At 41.6% G+C, this 26,767-nt stretch overlaps 1 protein-coding gene across 2 annotated transcripts in view; it reads left to right on the top strand.

Moving 5' to 3' along the window:
• The window catches only part of Fam171a1 (family with sequence similarity 171 member A1), a 141,918-nt gene extending 116,917 nt beyond the window's left edge, over positions 1 to 25,001 (top strand). For both annotated transcript variants that reach the window (XM_063253811.1, XM_063253812.1), the window contains exons 6-8: positions 17,506 to 17,622; positions 21,393 to 21,507; positions 22,083 to 25,001. In XM_063253811.1, the coding sequence (XP_063109881.1) occupies positions 17,506 to 17,622; positions 21,393 to 21,507; positions 22,083 to 23,772 (1,922 nt within the window). In that variant the 3' untranslated portion in view covers positions 23,773 to 25,001. The remainder of the gene's footprint in view (positions 1 to 17,505; positions 17,623 to 21,392; positions 21,508 to 22,082) is intronic.
• Positions 25,002 to 26,767: the final 1,766 nt, after the last annotated feature.

The following is a 26,767-nucleotide window of genomic DNA, read 5'->3' as shown; positions in this document are numbered from 1 at the left end:
TGCTCCTCATCAGGTATTACCATGGAAGTTACGGAAGAAAGAACTCTAACTTTGCTGGGCCTCACTTTTATCATCTATCAAATGGCAATACATAATAGTGCCACAATCTCTGCCTGTAAAATTATGAATGGAGAGCATTTACAGTCATCGTGACACATGGTGAAAGGTTTAGTAGGTGCTAGTATTATTATGTTAGTATATTATGTTGACACTACTATTACTTAGCGCATAGTGAAGCATTAAATGAGTGATAGTAAATTCTATAGAGCATAATATCCTTAAACTTAGCATCCCAGTTTCCCTGGGCTGATCCTTAACTGGGATGCTGGCCATTTGGAATTGAACTTCTAAATAGCCCTTACAGTGAGAATAAATGACATCTTTAATTTGAGTGGGGAAAAACAGAAGTCTTCTGTTGTGTGTAGTGGGTGTCTCACTAGTAAGGAGCCAGCAGCTGGTTAGTTCTGTCCTGTCTAATAGCTAAGCACCAGGGGCCAGCAGCCCTGAGGGAGCCCTCAGTGAGGACTCAGGGCACAGACACTGGGGAAACCTAAAGTCTGCAGTTTCCTGAACAACATTCAGTCACCAAGGTTTAAAGATTCCCAGGGATTCTTTGGGGTCTGAGATTTGTCTGCGAGGGTTTTTAAACAGGGATTTAAATTTCATCATTATTTTTTCAAATTTAACAGGAGAATATCCCATGGTATCTGGATTTATCACAGAGTTTTAAATTATCAGATATTGCATGCATTTGAGTGCATTTTGGATACTGTTTTATAGAATAGGATGAATAAGAATTTAATAGAATGGACATAATATATAAATGATACAGCCTCCACTTATCAAGGACCTAAAATCAGAGAATGTTAGAAAAAGAAAATTGTACAGTGAAAGTGTTACCATTCAGCTTAAGAAAAATGTTTGAAGAATTAAATCACAGACATACTGAGCTCAGAGACCCTCCTTACTGGTTTCTATGTCCCATTTACGCTGTGAGACAGGGTTCAGCTGGATGACATGTCATCAGATTCTGCATTAAAATGATTTTTAAAATCAGGTCAATACTTTGGGAATTTCACTTTATAAAGTGGTTTGTGCTTTAATTAAATCAGAAAATTCCCAGGCTGCACACATGTGAGAGATGGGCCTGTCCTTAGCATATTTCCTGCTTCTCTGTGTTTAACATTCCTAATCTCAAATAAAGTCTATGACGCCTACCCCACAGGTAAATAATGCACTAAGGCATCTCACTCACAATCAGCCAGGTGTTATCTTCCTCATGTTGTGGTTCTTCTTCTTTTGGATTACTGCTCAAAAATCACTCATGTGCACACACTCACACCAGCCCAGAGTGTACTGCATTAGACGTTTTCACAGAAGTGCCCCTGAGCTCTAACATACCACAGAGGTGTGGTTGCACACAACGAACAGCCCTGCCGTGTCAGAGATGCAGTTTGAAGTCACAATCAGAGCTTTTGGAAAGAAGTTTTTAGTCTATTCAGGCTTGGCTGAGTTTATTCATTAGGAAAACAAGTTTTACTATAAACCAATGTTTTTCATTGCAATTCTCAGAACAGCCTTTCTTTAGCAAGAAGAAGCACGGTGGGTGCCCAGCATACATGCAGGACATCCCTGGAGTAGAGTGGGATCATGCTGAAATGGGTCTCCTTCAGATTGCCAGTCCCCTTCCTTTTCCAGAATTTCAGATTTTTGTGCAGTTCTGCTTCTATGCCAAGACTTAATGTGGCTGAATGGAATAATGAACTGGATCTAGCAGTGTAAAGTGAAAGCCTTTCCTTGGTGTGTCTTGCCTGGCCCATCAGTCAGCTAGAGGATATTTGTTTATTGTGTTTGGATTTATGGCCAACATTGAAAACTGGGAAGATTTCCTATAGAATTTTTTTTTTGTACTAGGGATCAAACTCATGACCTCGTACTTGCCAAGCAGGCACTTATACTGCTGAGCTAAATCCCTAGCCCTCCTATGGAATTCTAATCCTGGCTGCTCCTTTAAAAAAAAAAACAATTCATTTGTTCAACAAGTATTTAATGAACATCTTCTCCATGCCAAGTGTCTCTGTCATAGTCCCTGGAGAAAAACAAGTCATGGATGGGCCTGATAAATACAAAGGTTTTGTTCTAGCAGAAGAAGCCAATGCAGTGTTGTATTTAGAGGCTCTGATTGCTGCTGAACAGGGAAGCAGAGTGATGTTAGATTGACTGGCCAGTCACAGCGAGCGATGACATGCTGTTTGAGGTCAGATCCCAAAGACACTTAGAAGCCTATCCTGGGACGTGTTGGGGCCAATCAGCTGGGAAGAGAGAGTAGACTACACAGAAGTCTTCATCTGAACCAGCTTGAACTTCCCCTTTTGCAATAACACACGACATCTGTAGAGCTTTGAGTCTGTGGCCCCTGGCCCAGTCTGCCAAGTGACCAGATCCCTTCTTGTACCAATCAGGAATAACTCCAAAGTTGCTTCAAGCACTTGCTGTCCAGTCCATAACATGCCAGCCACACTGTAGCAAATGGCAACAGGGTTTGCAAGAAAGAGTACCACCCCTACACAATTAAAATCTTTGGCACTGACAGTGTGGCCTACTGATGAGAATTACGTTTCCTTATTTAGGAGCTGGTTAAAGCGGCAGCCTCAGGCTTCCCAGCCCCCAGACAGATCCCTACTTAGAAGGTTTCCGCTTTAACAAGCTTAATAGCTGGTGAAGAGCATCATGTCACTGATCTCCAGATGTTCACATGTTCCATGTGGTACCCTCCCTTACTCTGAGCAGTTCTGCTAAGTCTAGGTTCTCCTGCCTGTGCAGCCCACTGTCCTTGTCTGCTACCCAGACCTGGGCTCCTTCTGGCATGAAACGGAACAATGGGGATTGAACTCTGCTCATAATGAACAAAGTCGCTCTCTAGCTGGGGCTAATTCACTCAAACTGATTCTACTTTCTATAATATATATTTATATTTATAGTATATACTATAAATGTAAATTCTTATAAGAGTTCATTAATGCTACTGTATATCCTGGTACTTCTAGCCATCTCTTTAAGGAATAAGGTTTGCCAAAATCTTTATGGTTTCCCATTATGGCTTCTTTCCTAAAATTTGTTTCAGTAAGTTATGTAACAGCTCAACAAAGCATACTGAGAAAAAAATCAATAGCTTAGATGAATTTATTCAAGAATCTCTTTCTTAGCATATGTGAGGCCATGGGTTCGATCTGCAGCATTAGAGGAAAATCTCTGTCTCAGAAATGACACTAAAATACAGGGACCATTTTGCAGCTGAATATAGTATCATTTCATGTTTTAATTTCTAATAGTCAACGTATCTGTAATTTTATGCTTCAGAAAAAAGACCATTGCTTATACTGAGCTGTCCTTAATTTTATTCTTGTTTAAACCAGTTCTGAAATGTACTTACCTAAAGCTATGTGAATCTGGCCAGTAGCATATAACTTTCATGTGTCAGTTTGATTGCTGTCAACCAGAATTATTAGATAATTGATCACTAGATGAATATTTTACTATGTAGTTAAAAAGAAATGTTTATTTATCACTAGTTGCACAGAAAAAAAGTTCCAGTTTCAGAGAAAAAAAAAGAAAGCAATCTAACTAATCAAAGCCATAGACTTTATTTTTGTAAATAAACTTCTTGATTCTCTTCCCCTTTTACATAGATCTATCTTCATACTTCCTATCACCTGTCTTTTATTTTGCCCTTTATGCTTTAGGTTTCTTATGTATAAGTAACTATGTAATATTTAATCTGTGTATCTGGTTTATTTCACTTTACATTATGTTCTCAATGTACAACCATTTTCCTACAAATGACTCAAGTTTATCTTTCTTTGCTGCTATAAACATAAGCATGCATGTGTCACTGTACTAGAACTTTAATTCTGTTGAGAATGTCACAATCTGGGGGACGAGCACTGCTACCCTGCTGTCTGTGCAGCCCACTGGATTGTAACTCAGCCCCAGCAATAAATTAGAAGGACAAAGCTTAACAAAAGGAAGACATTTGTATGTAAAGAGGAAAAGTAGGGAGAAAGGAGACAATAGATAGCTACCCTGATAAGAAAGAATAAGGGGACGCTGAAATATAGCATCGTGAGGAAGGAAGTGGATACCCTGGAACCAGGATAAATCTGAAGTGCAAATCGAAGCCCACAGAGAGAGTGGAAAGTAAAACTTCAACAATGAAGGCAGTAGCCAGCAGCATCTTTGCCCTGAGACAGAACTCACTGCACGAGAGGAACTGTTCGAACCTGAGGATGCACAGTCACGATGATGGTGATGGCTGGTGACCCCAGACACCTCTGCAGAGACACGGTAGTGGAGAGGAGCTGCAGACATGGAGGATTACACTGGCTGGTAGCGAGTGCAGAGGACTCAGTCCTGCTGCAGGGAGAGAGTGATTAGCTGGGAGCCGTTTGGAGGTGGGCCAGATAAACCCAAAACCCAGAACTGCTGCCACCTTCCTCTAGCAGCTCCAACTGGGTGCAGACCTGTGAAATTGCGTGGACTGTAGCAAGCCCAGTGAGTCTGGTCTTGGGACAGGCCTGCTGAGGTTATCCACTACTCTGCCATAAAGCAACTGCTGCCTTGCTGGGACAGATTGGCATGATTTGGAATTCTGTCTCCTCTACTAGTAAAACCAGAAAGAATCCTGGAAATGGGCTATTTGCTTTTGTTTTGTTTTGTTTGGCTTTCTTTTTCTCTTTCATTGTTTATACATGAGTGTGAAAGTGGTCGCTAACTTCTTTAGGGGTGTGGTACCTTCCTGTTCTTCCTTTTGTCTCTTCCATCTCTCTTTCCCTTCAGTCTTCTACATCAGTTTCCCCAAGTTGGTGTGATCCCCTTTGTTCTCCAGCCTTCTAATCTCTTTCTCTTTTCCCACTTCTCCATTTTCTCCTTAATCCATCTTAAATTTTAACCCTAAGGGCAAAATTGACACATAATGAATTCATACATTACATCTAATTATCTGGTTTGCTTTACATAATCACAAATCTAGTTTATATTGTTAAAAGTTGCAAATAAGGGTTAGCTCATTTCTAGGCTGTGTTTGATGCTATTGGCACCATTGTAGCCAAAATTGACATAATTGTTCTAAACAGCTGTGGGTCCTGGTATTTCATGACTGAGATTAACTAAGGGTCACAGAAAACACAGTGGCACAATGCCAAAGAACCAGAGATGAGGCAAGACCAGCAACAACTTCCCACCACCAACAAACTGAAGAGGTAGGATCTTCCAACAGACTCAAAACCCAAAAACTAGCTACACCTGGAAGATATCTCAGAGCAGTAATCATTACCTAACGGCCCAAATACTACCAATAAAGCAACCAGTGATAGGCAACTTACAAGCATCACCCCAGGAATTAAACTAAAAATAGAGAGAAAATAAAATGAAAAGACACTTAAGCAAAATGCAGTCTCAGACATCCAGTTCACCAAAGGCAAATTCAGGGGGCAATGAGATGGAACAATCCAAAAGCCTCTCACCAGACCTCTCTAAATTGGAAACAACAAAACAATTGAATGAGGCTCTGGAAAAAATGAAATCAGAAATAATCTCTCCGATAACTACAGAGATTACCAAAATATACATCATACTTAGTGATGTTGGAGCAGACACAGACAAAAAAAAGAGACAAGCTTAAACAAATTATGGAAGCTCCGCACAGGATAGAAATGGAATTCACAAAGCAGATGCAAGCAAATATCAAAAAAAATAAAAACTCCACTGAAAGTATTCAAAGCAGATTAGGCCAATGTGAGGACAGGATCTTAGATTTTGAAGACGGTCTTGCAGTTAGGGACTAAGAAAAATATTTCTCAAAAGCAGCAAGGGACCATGAGAAATCAATCCAGCACCATGACACAAAGAAGAATAACTTAAAATTAATTGGAATTTATGAGTAAGCAGGAGATACCACAAAAAACGTTACAAAAATGTTCACAGACATCATGACAGAAAACTTTCCTGGTAGAAGAAAAGAATTTGACATACAGATAAATAAGTCATACAGAACTCCAATTAGCAATGATCAAAAAAATCTACAGCCAGGCATATCATAGGCAAGATTCCAGAAATTCAACGCAAGAATAAAATCCTAAAAGCTATTAGAGAAAAGGAACAAATCACCTATAAAGGAAAGTCCATCAAAATTACAGGTGACTTCTCAGCACAAATTTATGATCACCAAAAACCCTACAAAAAATTGGACTAGATGGTCTTTATCACAATCTGATAAAAGCCATCTATGACAACCCAACAGCCAACGCCATACTAAATGAACAAAAACTGAAAGCTTTCACTCTAAAATCAAAAACAAGACAAGGATGCCCACTGTCTCCACTCTTATTCAACAGAGTCCTCAAAACTTTAACTGGAGCAATTAAACAAGAGAAAGAAATAAAAGGAATAAAAATCAGAAAGTATGAAGTTAAACTATCATTATTTGCTGATGACAGGATACTCTACTTAAAAGACCCCCAACAACTCCACCAAAAGACTTCTAAACTTTGCAAGTTCGGTAACATAGCTGGTTACAAAGTCAACACTCAAAAATCAACAGCTTTCCTGTACACACATAACAAACTCACTGTGCTCTGAAAAAAGATTGAAGAGGATATTAGAAAATAGAGAGATTTTCCCACCCTTGGGTAGGAAGAACAAATTAGTAAAAATGGCCATACTTCCAACAGTCTTATACAGATTCAATGCAGTCCCAATCAAAAGCGTATCTCACAGAATTAAAGAAAGCAATCCTAAAATTCATCTGGAACCAGAAGATACCTAGAATAGCAAAAGCAATCCTGGACAACAAAGACAAAACAGGAGGAATCACATTTCTGACTTGAAATTGTACTATAAAGCTTCTGTGATTAAAAAAAACAACGTAATACTAACAAAAAAAAAAAAACAGACTCCAAGATCAATGAAACAATTAGAAGATGCAGAAACAACTGAAGACACACTAAGCCACCTTATCTTTAACAAAGGTGCCAAACACATTCACTGAAAGAAAGATAACCTCTTTAATAAATGATGCTGGATAAACTGGCTCTGCACTTGCCAAAGATTAAAACTGGACACATATCTTTCACCAGGTACTAAACTAAAATCAGTATGGATCAAAGATCTTAATATTAAAACAGAAACATTAAATCTACTGGAAGACACAATAGATAAAACTCTTGAAGACATTGGTGCAGACAAAGACTTTATGAGCAAAACCCCAACTTCATGGGAACTATCACAAAGAATCAACAACTGGGATCTCGCCCTACTGAAAAGCTTTTGCACAGCAAGAGAAGCCACCAACAAAATGAAGGAAGAAACTACTCAGAACATGGGAGAAAATGTTAGTCAGCTGTTCCTCAGACAAAGGATTAGTATCAAGACCATATACAGACCTAAAAATAAATTAGACCTTGAAGATTTAAAGACCCAATCCAAAAATGAGCATCTGAGATACAAACTTCTCAGATGAAGAACTACAAACAACAAATAAATGTGTGAAAAAACGTTCAACATCACTGGTGTTTCAAAAGGTGTAAATTAAAACAACACTGAGATTCCATTTCACCCCAGAAAGAATGGCTGTCATCAAGAAATCAACCAGTAACTAATGCTGACAGCAACGTGGAGTAAAAGGAACACATCTCCACTGTTGGTGGGAATGCAGAATGGTTCAACCAATGTAGAAATCAGTGTTTAGATTCCTCAAAAATCTAGACTAGAGATCCCATTCAACCCAGCTATTTCCCTTCTGGGTATCTTCCCAAAAGAATTAAAACATCATACCACAGTGATATATATACACTCATGTTTATAGCAACAGTTTGTAATAGCCAGATCTTGGAAACACCCTTAATGCCCATCAATGTGAATATAAAAAATAGTTAAGATAGTTAAAAAAGAAGGAATCAGGTTACTTAACTCTGGAAAGATGGAGGACCCATAGACCCTTTGTTCTAAGCTGTTTTGTGGGGTGGAAGTGAGTGACTCCCCTCCACCTGGAACTTGCTATAACTGGATTGGCTTCCAGGCACCTCTGCCTAACATCATTTCTTTGGGTAATCTGGGTACAGCTTCTTTCTGTCCTTGATATCCCTTTTAAAGCTTTATCTTAAGGGGTCAGGTGGATATCTATTGTACTCTATAGTGACCCTAGAATGAGTAATACAGTGACTCGAGTGAATACACAGGTATGTAGGTGTGTACATTAGCACATAGGTGTGAATACCTACTGCTTTTAGTTTTTGGAGGTATTGATAGTTGGTAGTGTAATAGTTGGTGTAATAGTTGGTGGTTGTTTACACTCCCACCAACAAGATAGAAGAGTTCCTCTGCCAGCATTATTTGTTATTGATCTTTTGGTGGCCATGCTTTCTGGATGAGGTGGAGTCTCCATATTGTTTTGATTTGCAGTGTTGGTCAGAGATGTTGCGCTTTTCTTTATGACATTTTTGCATCTTCTGTGAAGTGTCTGTCCACTTCGCTTGCCCATTTTTTGACTGGGGCTTTTGAGTTCTGTATATATTCTAGATAACAGTCTTTATCTGAAGAATAGATGACTAACACTTTTCCCCATTCTATACATTGTCTTTTCATTCTTTTGGCTGTTTCTTTTGCTATGCGAAGCTTTTCAGTCTGATGTGATCCCACTTGTTGATTCTCCATACTATTTCCTGTGTAATCAGGAAATAGTTTTCCTTTGTTTTCACAAAGTCTTTGTCTATGCCTTTGACTTCAAGAATTTTACCTATTTTTATCTTCCAGCAGGTTGTTTTAGCAATTATTCCTTCTATTTTGATTTTAGTTTAGTACATAGAAAAATATGGATCTGGAGTCAATCTTCAGTATGTGGTTAGCCAGTTTTCCCAACACCATTTATTACAGAGGCTATCTTTTCTCCAGTGTATTTTTTTTTTGGCCCCTTTGTCAAAGATCAAAAAGTTGAATGTGCTTGAGGTTGTTTCCACTTCCTCTGTCCTACTCCATCAATCCCCATATCTGTTTTTGTTGCAGTACCATGATTTGTTTTATCACAGTAGCTTTGTAATATGATTTTAAGTCCAGAATTGTGATTCCTCTTGTTTCCTGGATTGCTTTTGCTATTCAGGTCTCTTCTGGTTCCATAAAAATTTTAGGATCTTTTTCTCCATTCTGTGAAGAATGTTGTTGGAATTTTGATTTTGATTGTATTAAATCTGTATATCAATTTTGGAAGTGTGACCATTTTGACTGTATTTGTTCTGCCTACCCAGGAACAGGATAAATCTTTCACTTTCTGATATCCTCTTCTATTTCTTTTTTCAGAGTGCTATAATTTTCATTACAAAGGTTTTTCACTTCCTTAGTTAGGTTAATTCCTAAACATTTCATTTTTCATGATGCTGTTGTGAATGATATTTTTTCCTAGTCTCTTTCTCAGCAGGTTCTTTTTAGTGTACAGGAATGCTATTGATTTTTGTGTATTGATTTTGTGTCCTACTACATTCCTGAATTTAGTTACTAACTCTAAGAGTTCAAAACCATAGACTTTAATTTTGAATATGGAAGGCTACTGTGCAACATTATAGAAATGTAGAAATTGTCACTGTTTCACCATACTGCTGACTGTGACTTTAAGGGCTGATAAATTTGTATATTTCGCTTTACTGAGTGGTCCTGTGCCAGATTTGTGAAAGCATGCTATAAAATACACCTTGAGACTTCTGTGTTTACAATTAGTAGAACATTGCAAACTGGAAGAGAACCTAAAATAATGCAAATGAAAGCCCTGAAAACTAAGTCACCTGGCTCTTAAAGAAATCCATCCACTTTCAAGATTTGAAGTGACAGTGATGTGAAAATGAGCAGCTTGCTTTGGACTGAGAGATGTGGCTTCCTAAGAAGAGTGTTTTGGGGCCGGGGATTTAGCTCAGCGGCATTAAAGCCTGCCTGGCAAGTGCAAAGTTCTAAGTTTGATCCCCAGTATCAAAAGAAAAAAAAGTGTTCCTCCAAGCTTACTCCATGCTGGTACTTGGCCGGAGCCACATCACAGGCCAAGTATGGAGACTGTGATTGGCCAGAGTTGCAGCTGTGAAGCAGGACACCAAACAGGGGTCCTGATTCACTTCTGTGTCTGTGCTAATGACCTCAGTTTTCATCACAAGTGTTCCCATTTATTTCACAATGAGGATTTGGGTATGAGTATAGAAATAGCTGTGTTTCGCAGTGCAAATAATCAGTTTTTTTGTATTGCTGGGGATGTAACTCAGTGTATTACACATGTTCAGCAAGTACTCTACCCTTGAGCTAAACATCCAGCCCCAATAACCACCTTTTAATTGATGGACACTTGAGATAGGTGTTCTGAATGATTGTGTGATTTCTTCCTAATTCGCAGCTTTTAGGCATAAAAAACACTCCACTCTCATTCAAGAAAAACCTATAATGTGTGGCACGTTAACTGCAAGAAGTAGAATGCTCAACCCCAGGTGCTTAAAGTCTGAGACTGTTTATCATCAAATAGGAGGCTGGTGACACACAGTGGCTCCATGATACAATGAAAGACATTCTGTGCCTTCTTTGTGCCATCTGATGGTGGCACACTTATGGACTGTCTGATGCTGTGGGAGTCCTCTGAGCAGTCTGCAGTCCCTGCGTAGTGCTGAGCATTTCTTTGTTCAGTGCTCTGAGGTCTGACGGACATCACCGTGAGAGCAGTCGTGTGTGTTCCCTGATATGTCAGGTGTCAGCCTCAGTGTGAAGCCTGCTAAGTAACATGTAGATTTCCACTCCCAGCTTGCTTTTCAAACTCCATAATAACAGAAAGACAGCTCTTTCTACTTGTTACCAGGTGCTTGGTGAGATATTTCAGCTGTCCCCAGGTCTTCGAAGCACAATAAATGTGCAACACAGGAGAAACAAGAAAAATCTGAACTCCTCAGACTGTATTTGCATTAGACATTGTATTTTGGATGAGCACTTTTTCACTTTGTAGGGTTATTTGGACTTTGACAGCCATCTGTTCATTTTTTTTTAATCTGACCTTTCTTTATACATTGCAAATAAAAGTGGACTTCAGCATTGCTTACTCCCCCAATGTGAAAGCAGTTCCCTTGGTGACCACTGGGAGCTACCATCCCCTTCACAGACACCCATGAGGCGTAATCCCCACCCAGTCTGCCCTGCAGGATACTCACTGTAGCTAAATTTTGCTGTAGTATTACAGATTTGTGGTGCTGTGGACACTGCCTGCTGAATACATAGCTAACTCATTTTCAAACAGTGAGGATGATATTTTAGCACATTATTTGTTGAAATTATCTCCTGGCTGGACGTAGTAGTGTGTACCTATGAGCCCAGAGCTACTCAGGAGACTGAAGCAAGAGGCAAGTTTGCGTTCAGCCCAAGCAAATTAGAATCTGTCTCAGAATAAAATTTAAAAAGGGCTAACCCATTGGAGGAACATTTGCCTAGCAAACACGAAGCCATGGATTTAATCTCCGGTTTCAAAAAGCAAAACTCTTTCCATGATATAAGGTATAATTCTAAAGAGTGATTTTTAAAAAATACTGAAACTGGATTCAGAGTACTGCTATTGAATGGCAGTTTTGTTGTCCTGTCCCTGACGCTACCTGTAGTATGTTACTCCAGAGAGTTTTAAAAAGTGAATACTTCCCTGTGTGGGAAATTGGGGGCTGGTGGTAATGAATGAGCAAAGCTTGATAACTACACAGGAAAACAGAGGGAAAAAAGAAAGCTAACACAAGGCTTAGTAGGACTATTAACCATAAGAGTAAATATCACTGCAATACTCAACTGTTTCCTAAGGGCATCAGTGTTAGAACCTAGCATACTTGTTGGAAATAAATACAACACTGAGCTATGGGGAAAAATCAAAGTGTATTTTCTTTTCTAAGACAGGTACAAAGTATACTTTTAGAATTAGTAACAAAACTGCCTTCATTGGCAAATGCAGAAGAGCAGCTTCTAGACCATGTTTCAGAGGTGTCCTAGGGTTGCCATGGGAGGGTGACTTCTCCCCACTTCATGCAGGGACCTGTACCAAAAGGGTAAAAACCTGCTTTTTATCTGTTCATTTCTGTTTAAGATCTGCTATAGAGTTCAGGTGTCCTAAAGACTATTTGAACTTGATGATGTAGGCACTTCAGTCATGCAGAATTTCATTTCTTGACCCTGGGAATCAGCACATGACCCTCACACCCGTGCAGTCGCAGTGATAGACACAGTCTCAGCCTGGTTAGAGTGAAGAACATGTCACCAAATGACTCCTGAGACATCTGCTCGTAGCCCTGTGGTAGTAGCTGCAGCTGTGGGGCTCTTGGGGATGAAGCCTGGCACCGTGGCTGAGGCTATGGGGGCACAAGAGAAGGCAGGATCTTGCCTGCCTCACCACACAACCAAATAACTGCCTCAGCTTCCTGCTGCTGAGGACTCATAGGGGACAGTAATAACTGTATTGTTGCTGAGACATAATATTCAATACCCACAATTTTAAAAAGGAGGGATTTAATTTGCTCACAGTTTCAGTCTATGTCAGCTGCCTCTCAGGTAGAAAAATCATGTTAGGAAGGCAAAGAACAGCAAAGCTGTTTAGTTCAGGACACCAGGAAACAGCAGAAGAGCAATTCCAGAATGCACAGGCCAGGGACCAGACACAGACCCCAGGCCAGACTTCCACGTTCCCCCAAAGTGTGCTCCACCCGTCCCAAGGGTGATCCCAAACCAACCAAATGGAAACTCCATCCTGACTGCCTCAGAGCCCTGGGAAGGGAGCTGGCAAAGCGGCTAGGAAAGAGCAAGTAGAGGAAAAGAACAGGCCAGGAAAGAGCAGATCAGGGAAAGCAGAGAAACTAGCCCAGATGAAGTGAGCCCAAGCAGGCAGTACTACTGTCTGACATGAGAGGCTGCTCTCCTTTTAGACCACAGGCTGGGAAGCTGCCTGGGACAGCCCTATGAGCAAATGCACTGGCCAGAAGCATCCAGGCTTCCAGAGGCCAGTACTCCCCATGGCAGGTGGGCCACTGGGAACAGCAGAGGCTATGCCCTTGCCCCTTGCAGTTATGCATGAAGCAGGAGCGGCCTGGGCCCTGCAGAGTTGCACTGAGAAGTGCCTGCCACTCCCACATGTGCAAATGCTGTCCCGTTAGCATCCTGGTTGCGGTTCCCCAGATCGCACAGAGCCTTGGACAGAAGAGACTTCAAGAAGCTTGTTTGCCCTGCCAGCGTCATCACCTATAAAGAACCCAGCCTCATTTCCCAGGCTGGAGGCAAAGATCTTCTTGCATGTGCCGATTGCCCAGGTAGGGAAGCAGCCCTCAGCCCACAGCAGTGTCAGGGTACCATTAACAAGAAGTACATGTTTGTGAAGCACAGGTCATTGATTCCTGTATTGCCTGTAGCTCATTTCCTCCCACAAAATACAGGAAACTTGGAAAATGCTTTTGCCAGTAACAGCATGATTGTTGAATCCTGAAACAATGTCACAGTGTCATCACTGGCTGTGTGCATGTTGCAGAAAATGTATGCCAAAGTAAATGACTCTTCCCTCAGATAGTTTTGTTCCTTTGAGTTTAGGAAAGAAGCAACCCCACTGAAGTCACATCTTTCCTGCTTGTCACACCAGGATGTTCACAGATGGTTTACCTGATGTGATTTTTTGCATTGTGCCTCTACCTGTCATTCTGTGTGAAGTGCTGTTGAGTGCCTGCCCTATGGGTATTTCTAGGAGCTGAGAGGCCCAGAGGAACAGAGGCGCAGGCCACATTCTCAGACCTGGACCCCAGTTAGCACTGCATGTTTTTGGAAAATTGAGATACAGTAACACATGCCCTAGGAATGTCAGCGTGGAAGCATGGAAGATCTAGATGTAACAGATACAAAGCAACCCACGCTTGATCAGCTTGATTTGGATCTTGAAAGATGGGTAGACTTTTGGAAAAGAAACAAACTACATGAGGTTAGAAACATAATAGCAGACAAAGCTGCAGCCTCCGGTAGAAGTATTGGTCTGGGAAGAACTCAGGAAGGGTGTGGTAGGCAGCAGATAATGGAAACCCACTATGCTGTGCGTTGTTTGCAGGTTCCAAGTGGCCTTCTAGAACATTTGAAGCCCTCCCTTGGTGGATGCTAAACTCCTTTGAAGCCTGTAGCTGCTTCCCTGTCTTTCCATCCTTGGCCATCCCGTATGCCCAATGTTTCTGCCTTCACGTCTGCTGTTCTCATTCCTAGAATGCTGTCTTCCTTCTCCTGGTTCCCTGCCAGCCCTCTTCTCCTCTCCCCTCCCCTTGCTGACAAACTCAGTTCACTCTTCATAGCTAAATCCACTCTCTGACACTTGCACCCTGCCCCAGGCAGTTCTGTCCCTCAGTGAGCTCCCAAAGCAGCTATGTCTGTCTTTAGTTGATGACCTTTCTGGCTTTGACCTGCTCCACCACCACTGCCACTGTCTGTCTTCTAGGAGAGACCTGGAGACTGTCAGCAGAGGGGCTTGTGTTGGTCTGTCCATCCTCCTGCCTGGCTTGCCTCAAATGTAACTTGGAGAACTTTTTATTCATGGAGATGGGGCCCCACTGTGTGTTCTAGGCCGGTCTTGGACTCCCTATCTAGGACTCAAATTCACACTGCCTCCAGCTCCATAGTGCAGGCTTGCAGTGTGTGCCACCACTATTTGGAGAAATCTTGAGCAGTCTGTGCTGTTTCATTTTCCTGTGGGAGAAGGCAAAAGCAATCAGGAAAAAAGATAGGAGTTTTATTTACGAATGAGCAGGAGCTCTAGAACTCAGTGTCCAGCTTTCATCTTCAATTCCTGTTTAGCCTAACCTAGTAACCACCTCATTTGCAGACCGGTGCATGTAGTCTAATCTGGAGAATAGTGCAGTTCAATCAGTGTGCAGGCTCCCTGGCTGACCTGGAGGTCTGCAGAGTTGGCCCCGGGGGCACACACAGGAGTGGGGTGGGTATAGTGCGCAGGTCAGGACAGTTGCGGGATGACTACATTCAGGGAAAGTTTTCTTACCCCGGCTTGTTTCATATCCTTAAGAGCCAGGTAAAAGGAGTAAGTATTTGAGTTGCTAAAAAGTCTATGGGTTGATGCATTTCAGAAAATGAATCTGAATCGGGCAACTGTGTTCTTATGTCATCTTGGAAAACTTTGGTTTATATTTGCTCTAATTTGAATGGCGCCCACTCAGGAAGGCTGGAGAATGCAAAGCATTTCCCCTTGGGTTACTCCCACCTTCCTCCTTTGTGTAGCTGCCAGCTGAGCAGAGGGGGCTGTGAGATTGGAGGCACCTTTCCACCCACTGCATTTTAGTGTTGCTATGGCAACTGATAGGCCTAGAAGCAACCCAAGCATTGTTTCTTCAGGGAGCAAAAATACCTCAATAATGTGTGTACCTGGGGAGGAAGGGATTAGATCCTTGAGGAATGAATATGTGGTGCACTCAGTCTGTTAAGGCCTGCAGTACCACTGGGTCACATGCATCGGGCCACCTCCAGTAGTGCACCGTTGTAGGAGTAAGGTGTAGCAGCTATATGTATGCAGCCCATGTGTGATAAATTAAATAATAGTCAGCATGATGCTGGGTGTGGAAGGCCCACCTGAGGATTGTTGCCAACAACATAAAAGCAGAACTGGAGAGGAAGATGATGTGCTATTGATTATCCTGGAGAAGCTTGTCAGCTGGTTTTCCTGACATGCACTCAGCTGTTCTCACCGTCAGAGAAGCTTGGGACCTGGCTGTTGCTGAGAATAGCTGTGGTTCACTGCAAGGGGACTCTGGTCCTTACCTTGAGTATTGCTTCCTGGCTGTACTGCAGATCCCTCAGCCTGTTGGCAGATCGTTCATCCTCAGGTGCAGACTTTCTAGCTTCCACCACTGACCTTTGGGTCTTTCCAGTGCAGATCCTTAATACAAACTTGCATGAGATGTTATTGTGGGTTCTAGGCCTCCAGCTGAAACTTTCACAGGACAGTGGCATGGGATCCAGGTCCTCAGCTGGATTCTGAGTCTGGTGTGTGGACAGATCTGCACTCTTCTGCCTTGACTCTTTGGGTGAATATTATAAAAAAATCTCGTAAATTATGTGTCCCATATTAAATCAGTTCCCCTGTGAACCCTAGCTACAACATCATTCTTCCATGCTAGTGCGTCAGAATGGGTATCCATGACCTGGGGGAGGGATCAGCCACCTCCCCTGTACCTTCTGCCCATCACAATATTACAAACCTCTTCAAGGTCCTCTTCAGGTGAGCCCAGGGTTGCCATTTGAACTAGAAAAGAACCCAAAGACCTTGAGCAAATTAATCGTCCTCAGTGGGTCTACCTACAAATCCAACAAAGTAAGCAGTAACAGAATAACCAGATCCAGGGAAGATGTGTAGGAACACATCATGATAGAGCTGAAGGAATAATTGGAGCCAGGCATAATGGTATATGCCTGTAATTCCAACACTCCTGGAAGCTGCAGCAGGAGGATCACAAGACTGAGCCTAGCTTGGGAAACTTAGTGACTTAGCCAAGACCCTGTCTCAAAATTTTAAAAAATAAATAAGAAAAGGACTGGGAATGTAGCTTACTGAAAGAACCCTGAGTCCAATGCACAATACCTACATTACCCCTCCAAAATAAGATAAAGGAAATGGCCTCAGCTTGAGGTCAGACAGATATAGGTTCCACTGTACTTTATTCTCCACTACTGAGAGGCTGTGGAAAAATTTTTGAAACTCCCAGGTCCTCAGTGTCCTTATCCAGAAGAAGAAACTAGACCCTACCACATAGGGTTGCTGTGAGAATCACAGAGAATGTATGTGAAATAAAGATGCTGCAGCTTAGTCAAGTGCAGGCAAGTGTTCATGGATGGTAAATGCAAGTTAAAGTAATAGCTACAGATCGAGCACATTTGATTTATTTAGAACTTCCTGACTGTAGAACTGACTGACAGCTTTTCAGAACACTCACCCAAGCCAGCCACACTGAGTTAGATTTGCAAAGATGGAGTCAAGAAGTCCATATTTCTGAAAGGCTTTCGTAAGTAATTCTGCCATAGCCCATGGGTGTTCAGATGGAAGAAATTTGCTCACTTTCTTGAGGGTGGAGATAATAGCACTAATTTCTCTCCCCCTCTTTTCTGCTTCCAGCAACCTCTAAGACACTGATCTTATTCTACTTCTGGACTCCAAGTATTCTTCAGAAATTATTTTAGAAGAAGGATGTGTGACACAGTGGCTGAAATTAATTTGATTGGGAAGGCAGAGAACAACTGAAATTATTTGCCTTTTTACCTGAAGGGAAGTTGCAAAGAATTTTTCAGTAAACTGTATGCAATCCCTAGATGATAATTTGACTATCTGGGCAATAGAATGAGCTGTAAATGTGACATTTAAGGTGACTTTTACAAGCACTCAGCCTAAAATAGGAATTTAGCATGCATGTCACTGAAGTTTTGTTCTGAACCCCACAGGGACGTGGCTCAAGAGTGGCTTAGGCCTTGTACACCAGGAGGGAAGCCAGCTCACGTGGACCTACATCGCCCCCCAGCTGGGCTACTGGGTGGCAGCCATGTCTCCTCCCATCCCAGGTAATGTGAAGCCCAGCCTGTGATGATGGGGAGCATTTTCTCCCAGGGCTCAGGCTAAGTGCGCCTTTGAAAAAAACATCAGTAGAGAGAGCATATCCCATTAAAAATGCATAGAAGTTCAAAATGAAATGACGTAAAAAAGTATTGGTGGGGGGATTCTGGTTAGACCTTTGCCATCTAGAATGAGAAAAAATATATGGAAATAGTCCTGTCTCCTGGCCCTGTTTTGCTCAGACAGCTTCCATGGAAATTTTTGTTGTTGTTGTACCGGAAATCAAACACAAACTCTGTGTGTGCCAGGCAGACGTGTGCCACTGAGCTATACCTCTAGCCCTTGCAAAGAAAATTCTTAATCAGAAGCCTAGAGAAGCAACTGTCACTTCCTGCGTAACTCCGGAAAGAGCTGTGGCCTGGTGTCTGTGTGTATGCATGAAAGCACACACTACAGAGACTCATAGAACATAACCCCTGGGGGCTTCTTCAAGCTGGGCACTTTAGAGCTGGCGTTTCCAAAAGACTTACATATAAACTAATACCTTTGGGATGAAAAGAATAATCTCTACTCAGGATATATGAATTGACTCAGATTTTTCAGAAACTGACTCAAAATGTGTTTAAGTATATATGTTATCCCAATGAATATTCCAGAATTGTATTTTTCAAGATGGGCATCTCAGAATTATTTTTGGTAAGGATTCCCATAGCTGCACTTGTCATTAGCATCTGTATCAACTGGCCACCTACCTTAGTGATCTTGTCCTTAGTGACAAATCTTTTTTTTTTTAACACATGCAGAAATTATGCACACCCAAATCTAGTGAATAAAGTAGTGATCAAGTAAGGCCAAAATGTATAATGGTTAAACAGTGTCTTGCAAATGAACCCTAAAGGCAGCTCTAAGTGAAAATTTCAGAGTATTTAACAATGGGATGGTCTCTGAAATTAACCCAGAGATTTCCAGAATAACTGATGTAGTGGAGACTTCCTAAGTAACTGACATGGGGAGAATTCCTAGGTAGATGCAGAGAAATTAATCCCACACCAACAAACTTCATACTGAGTGTTTTCCTTGATTATTTGCATTCATGGCTGTATAAGCATGAGCCAGATATGAAAATGTACCACTTCTCTAACTTGAACATCAAATTAAATGAATGAGGAGAAAGGGGAGGGGGGGGATCCTGTAGGTACCAAAATAGAGGCCATAAAGCTCAATGCGTTAATGTGAACTTTTATTTTACATATGTTTCAAAAACTAGCTACCACTTTTCCATCATAAGGCAGATTATTACACATAAAGAGACAAGAGTCCAATGGAAAAGAAAGAGTTCCAAAGCTATAAAAAGTTTATAAAGCAGCTAGGCTCAGTGGAGCATACCTGTAATCCCAGCCACTTGGGAGGCTGAAGCAGAAGGATGGAAAGTTCAAGGCCAGCTTCAGCAATTTAATAAGATCTTGTCCCAGAATTAAAAGTAAAATCTTTGCAGATACAGTTTAAAAGTGTTAGCCCCGGGTTTAATCTCCAGTCCCACAAACAAACAAATGACAAGCAGCACACACAGCACAGCCTGATGGTATTTGCTGTACAGACACCTGTGTGGGTTACTTTCTCCAGTTGCTTTTACTATACACAAATTACAGTGATGCTATGATTTCATGACCTCAAAACACACAGGAAAATAATTGGAGGTTTTGTTCTTTAATTTCTGTGTTTAAAAAGGAAAATATAGCTATGAATTTTATGCTGTTTTCTGTGGGCAAGGTTAAAATAATTACCTTGTGAGTACTTGAGAGACCAAGTTTCAGTTACCTGAATTTTTATATGTACCCAAGAGGTCTTCTTGCCTGCTCTGTGTGTGTTTGCTTGTGTGTGTGTGTGTGTCTTGCATGTGTGATTCTGGATTCCAAGGTTTCACTATGACTTAAGAAGGTTTTATCTGTGGTTGTTTTTCTAACTTTATAAACATCAACCTCAGCCTCCCACTGAAGTGGATTCTGTTTGGAGAGAGAATGGTATTATTGGTTGAGCTTAGGAAATGTCACTTTAAAAAAAAAAAAAAAAAAAAAAAACTGGTAAACCTTCATGGGTTTACCAGCACGTAACTTAGGAAATTTGGCTTCTTTAAAAGATTCCCAAAGAAATTTGTCTTTTCAAATCTCAAAATCAGGTGTGGTGGCATATGCCTGTGATCCCAGAAATCTGGGAGGCTGCAGGAGGATCACAAGTTTGAGCCCACCCTGGGCAATTCAATGACTTAGTAAAATCCTGTCTCAAAACACAAACTAAAAAAAGGGGTGAGAATGCAGCTCAATGTGGAGTCCCTGGATTCAATCCCCAGTACTGGAAGAAAAAAATCAAAAAATAAATAAATAAATAAACAATGACTTATGATTTTTAGTAATCATAACCAGGCTGCCCTGAAATATTGTGAAACCAATTTGTTCTGTCCCCTGTACTGGCCTACTGCCAGGATATTGGACATCCAGAAAGGCCCAAAAATCATTTTGCAAAGGGTTTTTCATTGTCAATCTGTTACCAGGAACATTGAGACAGATTTATGCTACTCTTGAACATGAAGTGTATGAAAGAGCACACACACACCCTCTTAAGACTTTTTGCAATGTAAACTTGGAAAGAAAATACTTTGATCTCATCTACAATTTTTAAAATGTCTGTTGTCATTTAAGGTTAGTGCTTTAAAAATGTATTATAGAGAAATACTTATTTGTTTAAATGGAAAGCATTTTGATCATGTTTGACAGTTCTTAATAAGTTCGTGTCATATACTTAAACCTGATTCATTAGACAAAGAACAGTCTACACAGTAATAATTGCCCTGGAAAACATCGTGTATAAAATCACAAGAAACCCAGGCTATTTCTTGACTATGAGAGTCCATTCTTCATATTGGCCTGCGTTTGTTTTATTTTATTATAAGAATATATGGTAGCATTCTAAGTATGCCTCCTAGCAAGGTTCACATCTCAGCTCAAGTTGGCCCCAGACAACCGCCTGTCAGTCTTCAAAGTGCTACTGGCCACAGAAGCCTCCAGAAATGTTAATGACAGAACAAAATGATCATCCAAACGGTATCTTCATCTAGCCACTGGTCTGTGCCCCAACCAAGAAGAGTAAACAAAAGACATTACAAGGAGAGGTCAGGCTATATAGTCAATGTTTAAATTTCTAAAAATTTATTGTAGTAAAAAATGTATCCTTTAATCCTCCTCCAAAATACTCCTCCTCCCTTTGAACGCACTTATCACATCATTTCTGAACCAGTCTTGGATGTCCTCTTTCACGAGTGTCTTTGTGAGATATGATCAAAAATACAGTGAATGCTGCTGCTGCTGAGAGCTATCCAGTGGCAACCGAGGCTTGCAGAAACATTATGGAGCATTCTCATCCACCTTACTCACCAGACCCAGCACTGTGGGACTTCCCCAAAGCCAAAATGAGTATAAAAGGTCAGCATTTTGGATCAATTTAAGACATTCAGACATCTATAGCAACACAACTAAAGACACTCGTGGAAGAGCACTTCTAGAAATGCTTCAGAAGATGGCAACAATGATGTCAACAATTTTCAAAGAGGGTGGAGGGGATTTTAAGAAGGGATTAGTGGCAAAGTGTCTTTTACTGTAATAAATATTTTAAAATTTAAACATGAATCATATTTGTTGGTCATGCTATGTATGTTCTCAACTAATTATCCCTCTTTTTATTTAAAAGTATCCAAAAATCTAAAATACCTTTTTTGACCTTCCAGGTCCAGTCGTGACACAGGATATTACCACATACCACACAGTGTTTCTTTTGGCCATTTTAGGAGGAATGGCTTTCATACTTCTGGTTTTGCTGTGTCTCCTCCTATATTATTGCAGGTAAAGTGATATCATCTTTTAATGTAGATTCACTTATATAGTTTGGTATTGGGAAGCACTGATGTCGAGGTCTTGTTTTCTTTTTTGAAACTACAGTTAAAAATTTGAAAATTCAGATATGTGATCTGAACCAACAGGATGCATACAGTATGCTGTGAATGTCATTCTTAGGATAATTATTAAAAAGTATTGGACAATTTTCTGAATGAATCATGAATATGACAGAATATATGAGATTTCTCATATGGATGATTCATTTGGAATATTCCTGTTGCAGTTTGAGAAATCATACTCTCAAGATCAAAGTAGAATTGATGCTATGTCTGTTCAGGAACCACTGGGGTAACCACTTTAAAATGAATTATTTGGTGTTCTATGAAGCTGAGGATGAAATATTCAGAATACTCTGAGTTGGCATAAGGATATGGGTGTGAATTGAGAAGTCTGGCCATGGATTAGTTGTTTTGGTTTGTTTTCCCTTGAAATTGAGCATTAGGTTCTTATGTGAAACTCTGAGACACTTTCCCACTGTGAGACGCCCTAACCTGTGGTGTGCGTTGTGTCTTTGGTCACAGGAGGAAATGCTTAAAACCTCGCCAGCACCACAGAAAGCTACAGCTCCCCACAGCCCTGGAGAGTTCCAGAAGGGACCAGTCCACTTCCATGTCACACATCAACTTGCTGTTTTCTCGTCGGGCATCAGAATTTCCTGGCCCTCTGTCTGTTGCCAGCCACAGCCGCCAAGAGGCCCCAGGGACAAAGGAGCTGATGAGTGGGGTCCATTTAGAAATGATGTCACCCAGCGGGGAGGGAGACCTGCACACGCCCATGCTGAAGCTGTCCTACAGCACCTCCCAAGAGTTCAGCTCCCGAGAGGAACTGCTGTCCCATAAGGAGGAAGACAAAAGCCAAACCTCCTTTGACAACCTGACACCAAGCGGGACGCTGGGAAAGGATTACCGTAAGTCCGTGGAAATTTTTCCCTTGAAGGCCAGAAAACCTATAGAACGAGAAGGCCGTGAGTCACCAGGCAACAATGACTACAGGGGCAGTTACAACACTATGTTCTCCAAGCCTTTATTTGAAAAGCAAGACCGAGAAGGGCCGGAATCCACAGGAAGCAAACTCACCATTCAGGAACACATGTACCCTGCACCTTCATCTCCAGAAAAAGAACAACTGCTAGACCGAAGATCCACTGAATGTATGATGTCACGATCAGTCGATCACCTAGAGAGACCTACGTCTTTTCCACAGCCAGGCCAGTTGATCTGCTGTAGCTCTGTGGACCAGGTCAATGACAGTGTGTACAGAAAAGTGCTGCCTGCTCTGGTCATTCCAGCTCACTACATGAAACTCCCAGGGGACCATTCCTATGTCAGCCAGCCTCTGGTTGTCTCAGCAGACCAGCAGCTGGAAATCGGGAGGCTGCAGGCTGAGCTCTCCAACCCTCACACAGGGATCTTCCCACACCCATCTTCCCAGATGCAAGGCCAGCCTCTTTCCTCCCAGGCCATCTCGCAGCAGCACTTGCAGGAGGCAGGCAATCGAGAGTGGAGCCCTCAGAACGCATCCATGTCAGAGTCTCTGTCCATCCCAGCATCCTTGAACGATGCAGCTTTGGCTCAGATGAACAGTGAGGTGCAGCTTCTGACTGAAAAGGCGCTGATGGAACTTGGGGGTGGAAAACCACTTCCACACCCCCGGGCCTGGTTTGTCTCCCTGGATGGGAGATCCAATGCTCATGTTAGACATTCATACATTGATCTCCAAAGAGCTGGAAGGAATGGAAGTAATGATGCCAGTTTGGACTCTGGTGTGGATATGAATGAACCAAAATCTGCCCGAAAGGGACGGGGAGACCCTTTGTCTCTCCAGCAGAGCCACCCAGCTGTCCAGGAGCACCAGCAGAAAGAGCCCAGCACTCCAGACAGCACTGCCTATACACAGCTCGTGTACCTGGAGGACATGGACCAGAGCAGCAGTGAGTGTGGGACCACTGTGTGCACCCCCGAGGATGGTACACTGCGGTGCCTGCTGGAAGGCTCGAGTCGGAGGAGTGGGGGACAGCTGCCCAGCCTGCAAGAGGAGACCACCAGACGAATGTCAGATGCACCCCCAGAGCCATCAGCCAGTCCTCACCAGAGAAGATCTGCTCATGAGGAAGAGGAAGAGGATGACGATGATGATGACCAAGGAGAAGACAAGAAGAGCCCCTGGCAGAAGCGAGAGGAGAGACCCCTCATGGCATTTAACATTAAATAAGCCATCACAGAACCACCCAGCTGGAGAACAGAAAATTGCCAAATATCCTGTCTTACCTGTTTGCAGGGGAGGTTGACTGGTGACAGCTATGGAAGTGGACACTGATTGTGTTGATACTGCAGTGTCCATAGCAGAAAGGAATTAAAGCTCTTGCTCAGAATAAAGGATGACTAATGACCCCTGCTACCCCTGCAAGGCAGCGGCTGGAAGAGGTGTCTCAATGTTGTTCTGGGACTTGATGTGCCCGCCACAGCCAGGGACACTGCAGAACTGCACATGACATTCTATGCTCCAAGGATCACCTCAATTCTCCCTCAGATTCTGGGAACAGAAGAAATTCTTTTTGCGTTGCTTGAATCCATTTTGTCTCGATAATGCCACCGTGAAGTTATTCCTGAGAAGTGAGGGTGGCACATAGTGTCCCAAGGTAGGCATTATCTCGAGGGAAAGCTATGCATCACTGCTTCGTCATCTTACTTTGCTTAGGTTTTGCTTTGGTTAGGCCTTATTTTGAGATTTTCTTTTTTTAAAAAAAATACGCAGTTTGGTTGTAAAAATTTTATTCCCTCATTTTAATCTAGTCTCCTTCTCAGTGGTTTATTTCAGTGTCTCCCTTTAAGAACTCCTGAGTGTCATCTCTTAACATCCAAGCCTTTAAATGAAATCATACTGAAATTTTTATCAGCTAAGAGTCTTTCAATTCTGGTCCCATTAACTCCAAGTGCCTTTTTTACAGTGAAAACAAACAGTCCCTCATTGTTTTGGTTTTTCTTAACCCTTTTAATTAAACTGCCTGGATTTTATATAAAACTATAAATGATGCTCCTTTTATTTAAACTGCATGCTGCCAAGTGCCATTTGTGCTGAGCATTCCCTTTTCAACACAGTGTACTCTAGTTATCCTGTGTAATGTGGGTTCTGTTTAGCTACGATAGACTAGAGGACACTTTAGAGATGCCCTTCGCTCCTTCTTCCCTTTGGCCACTAGCCACCAATATGGTTTTCCTGGCTGTTTGTATATACAAGTACACATTGTCTCTGGAATCTTATGGGCTTATCTTGCTCACCAAATACAAGAGTATGGACTGAGCAAGGGAACTGAATGTGACTATTAAAATAAATTGTACTATCCAAAAGTGCCAGAATGACTCTTCTGCGCATTCTCCTTAAAGAGCTGCTTGGTTATCCAAAAATGAAAAATTCAAAATAAATTCAGAAGAAAAATAAAACTATTTTGTGGTCATTTTAATTCATTCTGAGCCAGTATCTGTCACAAAATTGTTTATAAGACTTTGTTATTCCTTTGACAGCCTTCGATGTGATTGTTGGACTTGCAAACACAGAGACACTTAGAAATTTCCACAAAAATTGAAACACTTGTCTTTAGTCTTGTTTAAGAATACAAAGTAATTGGACAAGGATATAGTTCAGCAACAGAGCACCTGCCTGGCAAGCGCAAGGTCATGAGTTTGATTCCTGGTACAAAAAAAAAAAAAAAAAAAAAAAAAAAAAAAAAAACACAAAATAAAGAATAATAATGTTTTTTAAAAAGAATGTAAAGTAACATTCAAGTAAGGAGATATGTATGTACTTTACAAGAAACTGATGTCTTGTGTTCAGTATTAATTCATCTTAGAACAGCTTCAAGATTTCATTAAAAATGACCAGAATCATACCACATATGTAATACTGCTCTTCTAAATTATTAACAGAGATGGTGTGGGAACATAGGCAGAAATGAAGTAAGCCAGCTCTGTTCACAGTTGGAAGCTTCCTTGCAAGCAGAAAACCACTAGAGCTGACTTTTGATATTCTAACTCTCCACTGGTGATGCTTAGTACTTGGCTTCTAAAAGGAGCATCTGCTCAGCAGCTCCACAGCAGTAGCCTAGCAGGAGTGGTAGGGCCGCCTCTGGAGTGAACAGTCCCACCAACAGGTGGCAGATGAAGCCTTGCAGACTTTCTGAAAAGGAATCATTTGCCACCTCCCCCAAAGGAAGTAAATCACCTCTCCAAGAATACACAGGGCTAGTCAGTCCCTGGTCATGAGAGCAGGAGAAAGGGCACTGAGATATCTTGCTGCTGCCTTGGTCCCAGCCCTTGGCAGCTCTGCCTAAGGAATCCCCTAAAGGATCCCTTTCCAAAAGAGGTTTGTTTAATGATGTCTGCAGCCCATGAAAAGCAGGCAGATGTCGCCTGTTAGTGCTAACTGTGAGAGATCTGTCAGGAATGGGGTAGTGCTACATTTCCAGCTCTTCCTTTTAAGGTAAGGTTGGGGAGGACCTGATCATAGAAAGTACTGAGTAGCTAGCTGTGTGTCATGTGCCAAAGACCAGTGGAAAAGGGGAACCAGTTCTGCAGAAGATGGAGTTTGGTTTGTTACCGTTATCCACAGTGGGCTCAGAGGTGAACATTTTTTCTCAAGGTGCCAACACTGATCACCAGACAAGCATTCTCTGGACAGAGCACCATGACTGCAGACTTTAAACATTTCATTTATCTTCTCCCTAGCCCAGGGTTGTGAGGGTAAAATGTGTCACAGGATTTTCAATCATTGATGTCCTCTGATATATCAAAGGCATCTTGCTTACACCACCTAGTGGCAAGTTTTCACCTGCCTATTAAGGAGCATGTTCTTGGAAAAGATGGGGTGGATGTACCCAGGGACAAATGAGCCCCTGGTTTGTTCTTCCAGGTGAGGTGGTAAGGAGAGGAGACAGATCAGTGGCATTCTTACCTGAAATGAAGTATTAGGAACAATAATGTGTCCAATTCTTAAAATCTTATGAGGAAGGTATATGTACTTCTTTTTTTATACCTGACTAATAGAACCTTGGAGATTAAGTAATTGAGTTACTCAACTTGAAGTACTACCATGCTGCTTAAATACTCAACTCTGTGAAAATAAATGCATTTAAACTGTAAATATTCCTAATAAAGAATATGTAGGACACGCTAAAATGCATACTACTCTATTATAAATTTCCTCTAACAAC

This window comes from Cavia porcellus, unplaced genomic scaffold (genome assembly GCF_034190915.1).
Source record: "Cavia porcellus strain 051 isolate PalLab524CR breed Dunkin Hartley unplaced genomic scaffold, mCavPor4.1 scaffold_7, whole genome shotgun sequence".
NCBI classification, from domain to species: domain Eukaryota; kingdom Metazoa; phylum Chordata; class Mammalia; order Rodentia; family Caviidae; genus Cavia; species Cavia porcellus.
Note: the sequence above shows the minus strand (reverse complement) of the source record. Positions and strands in the feature narration are given on the sequence as shown.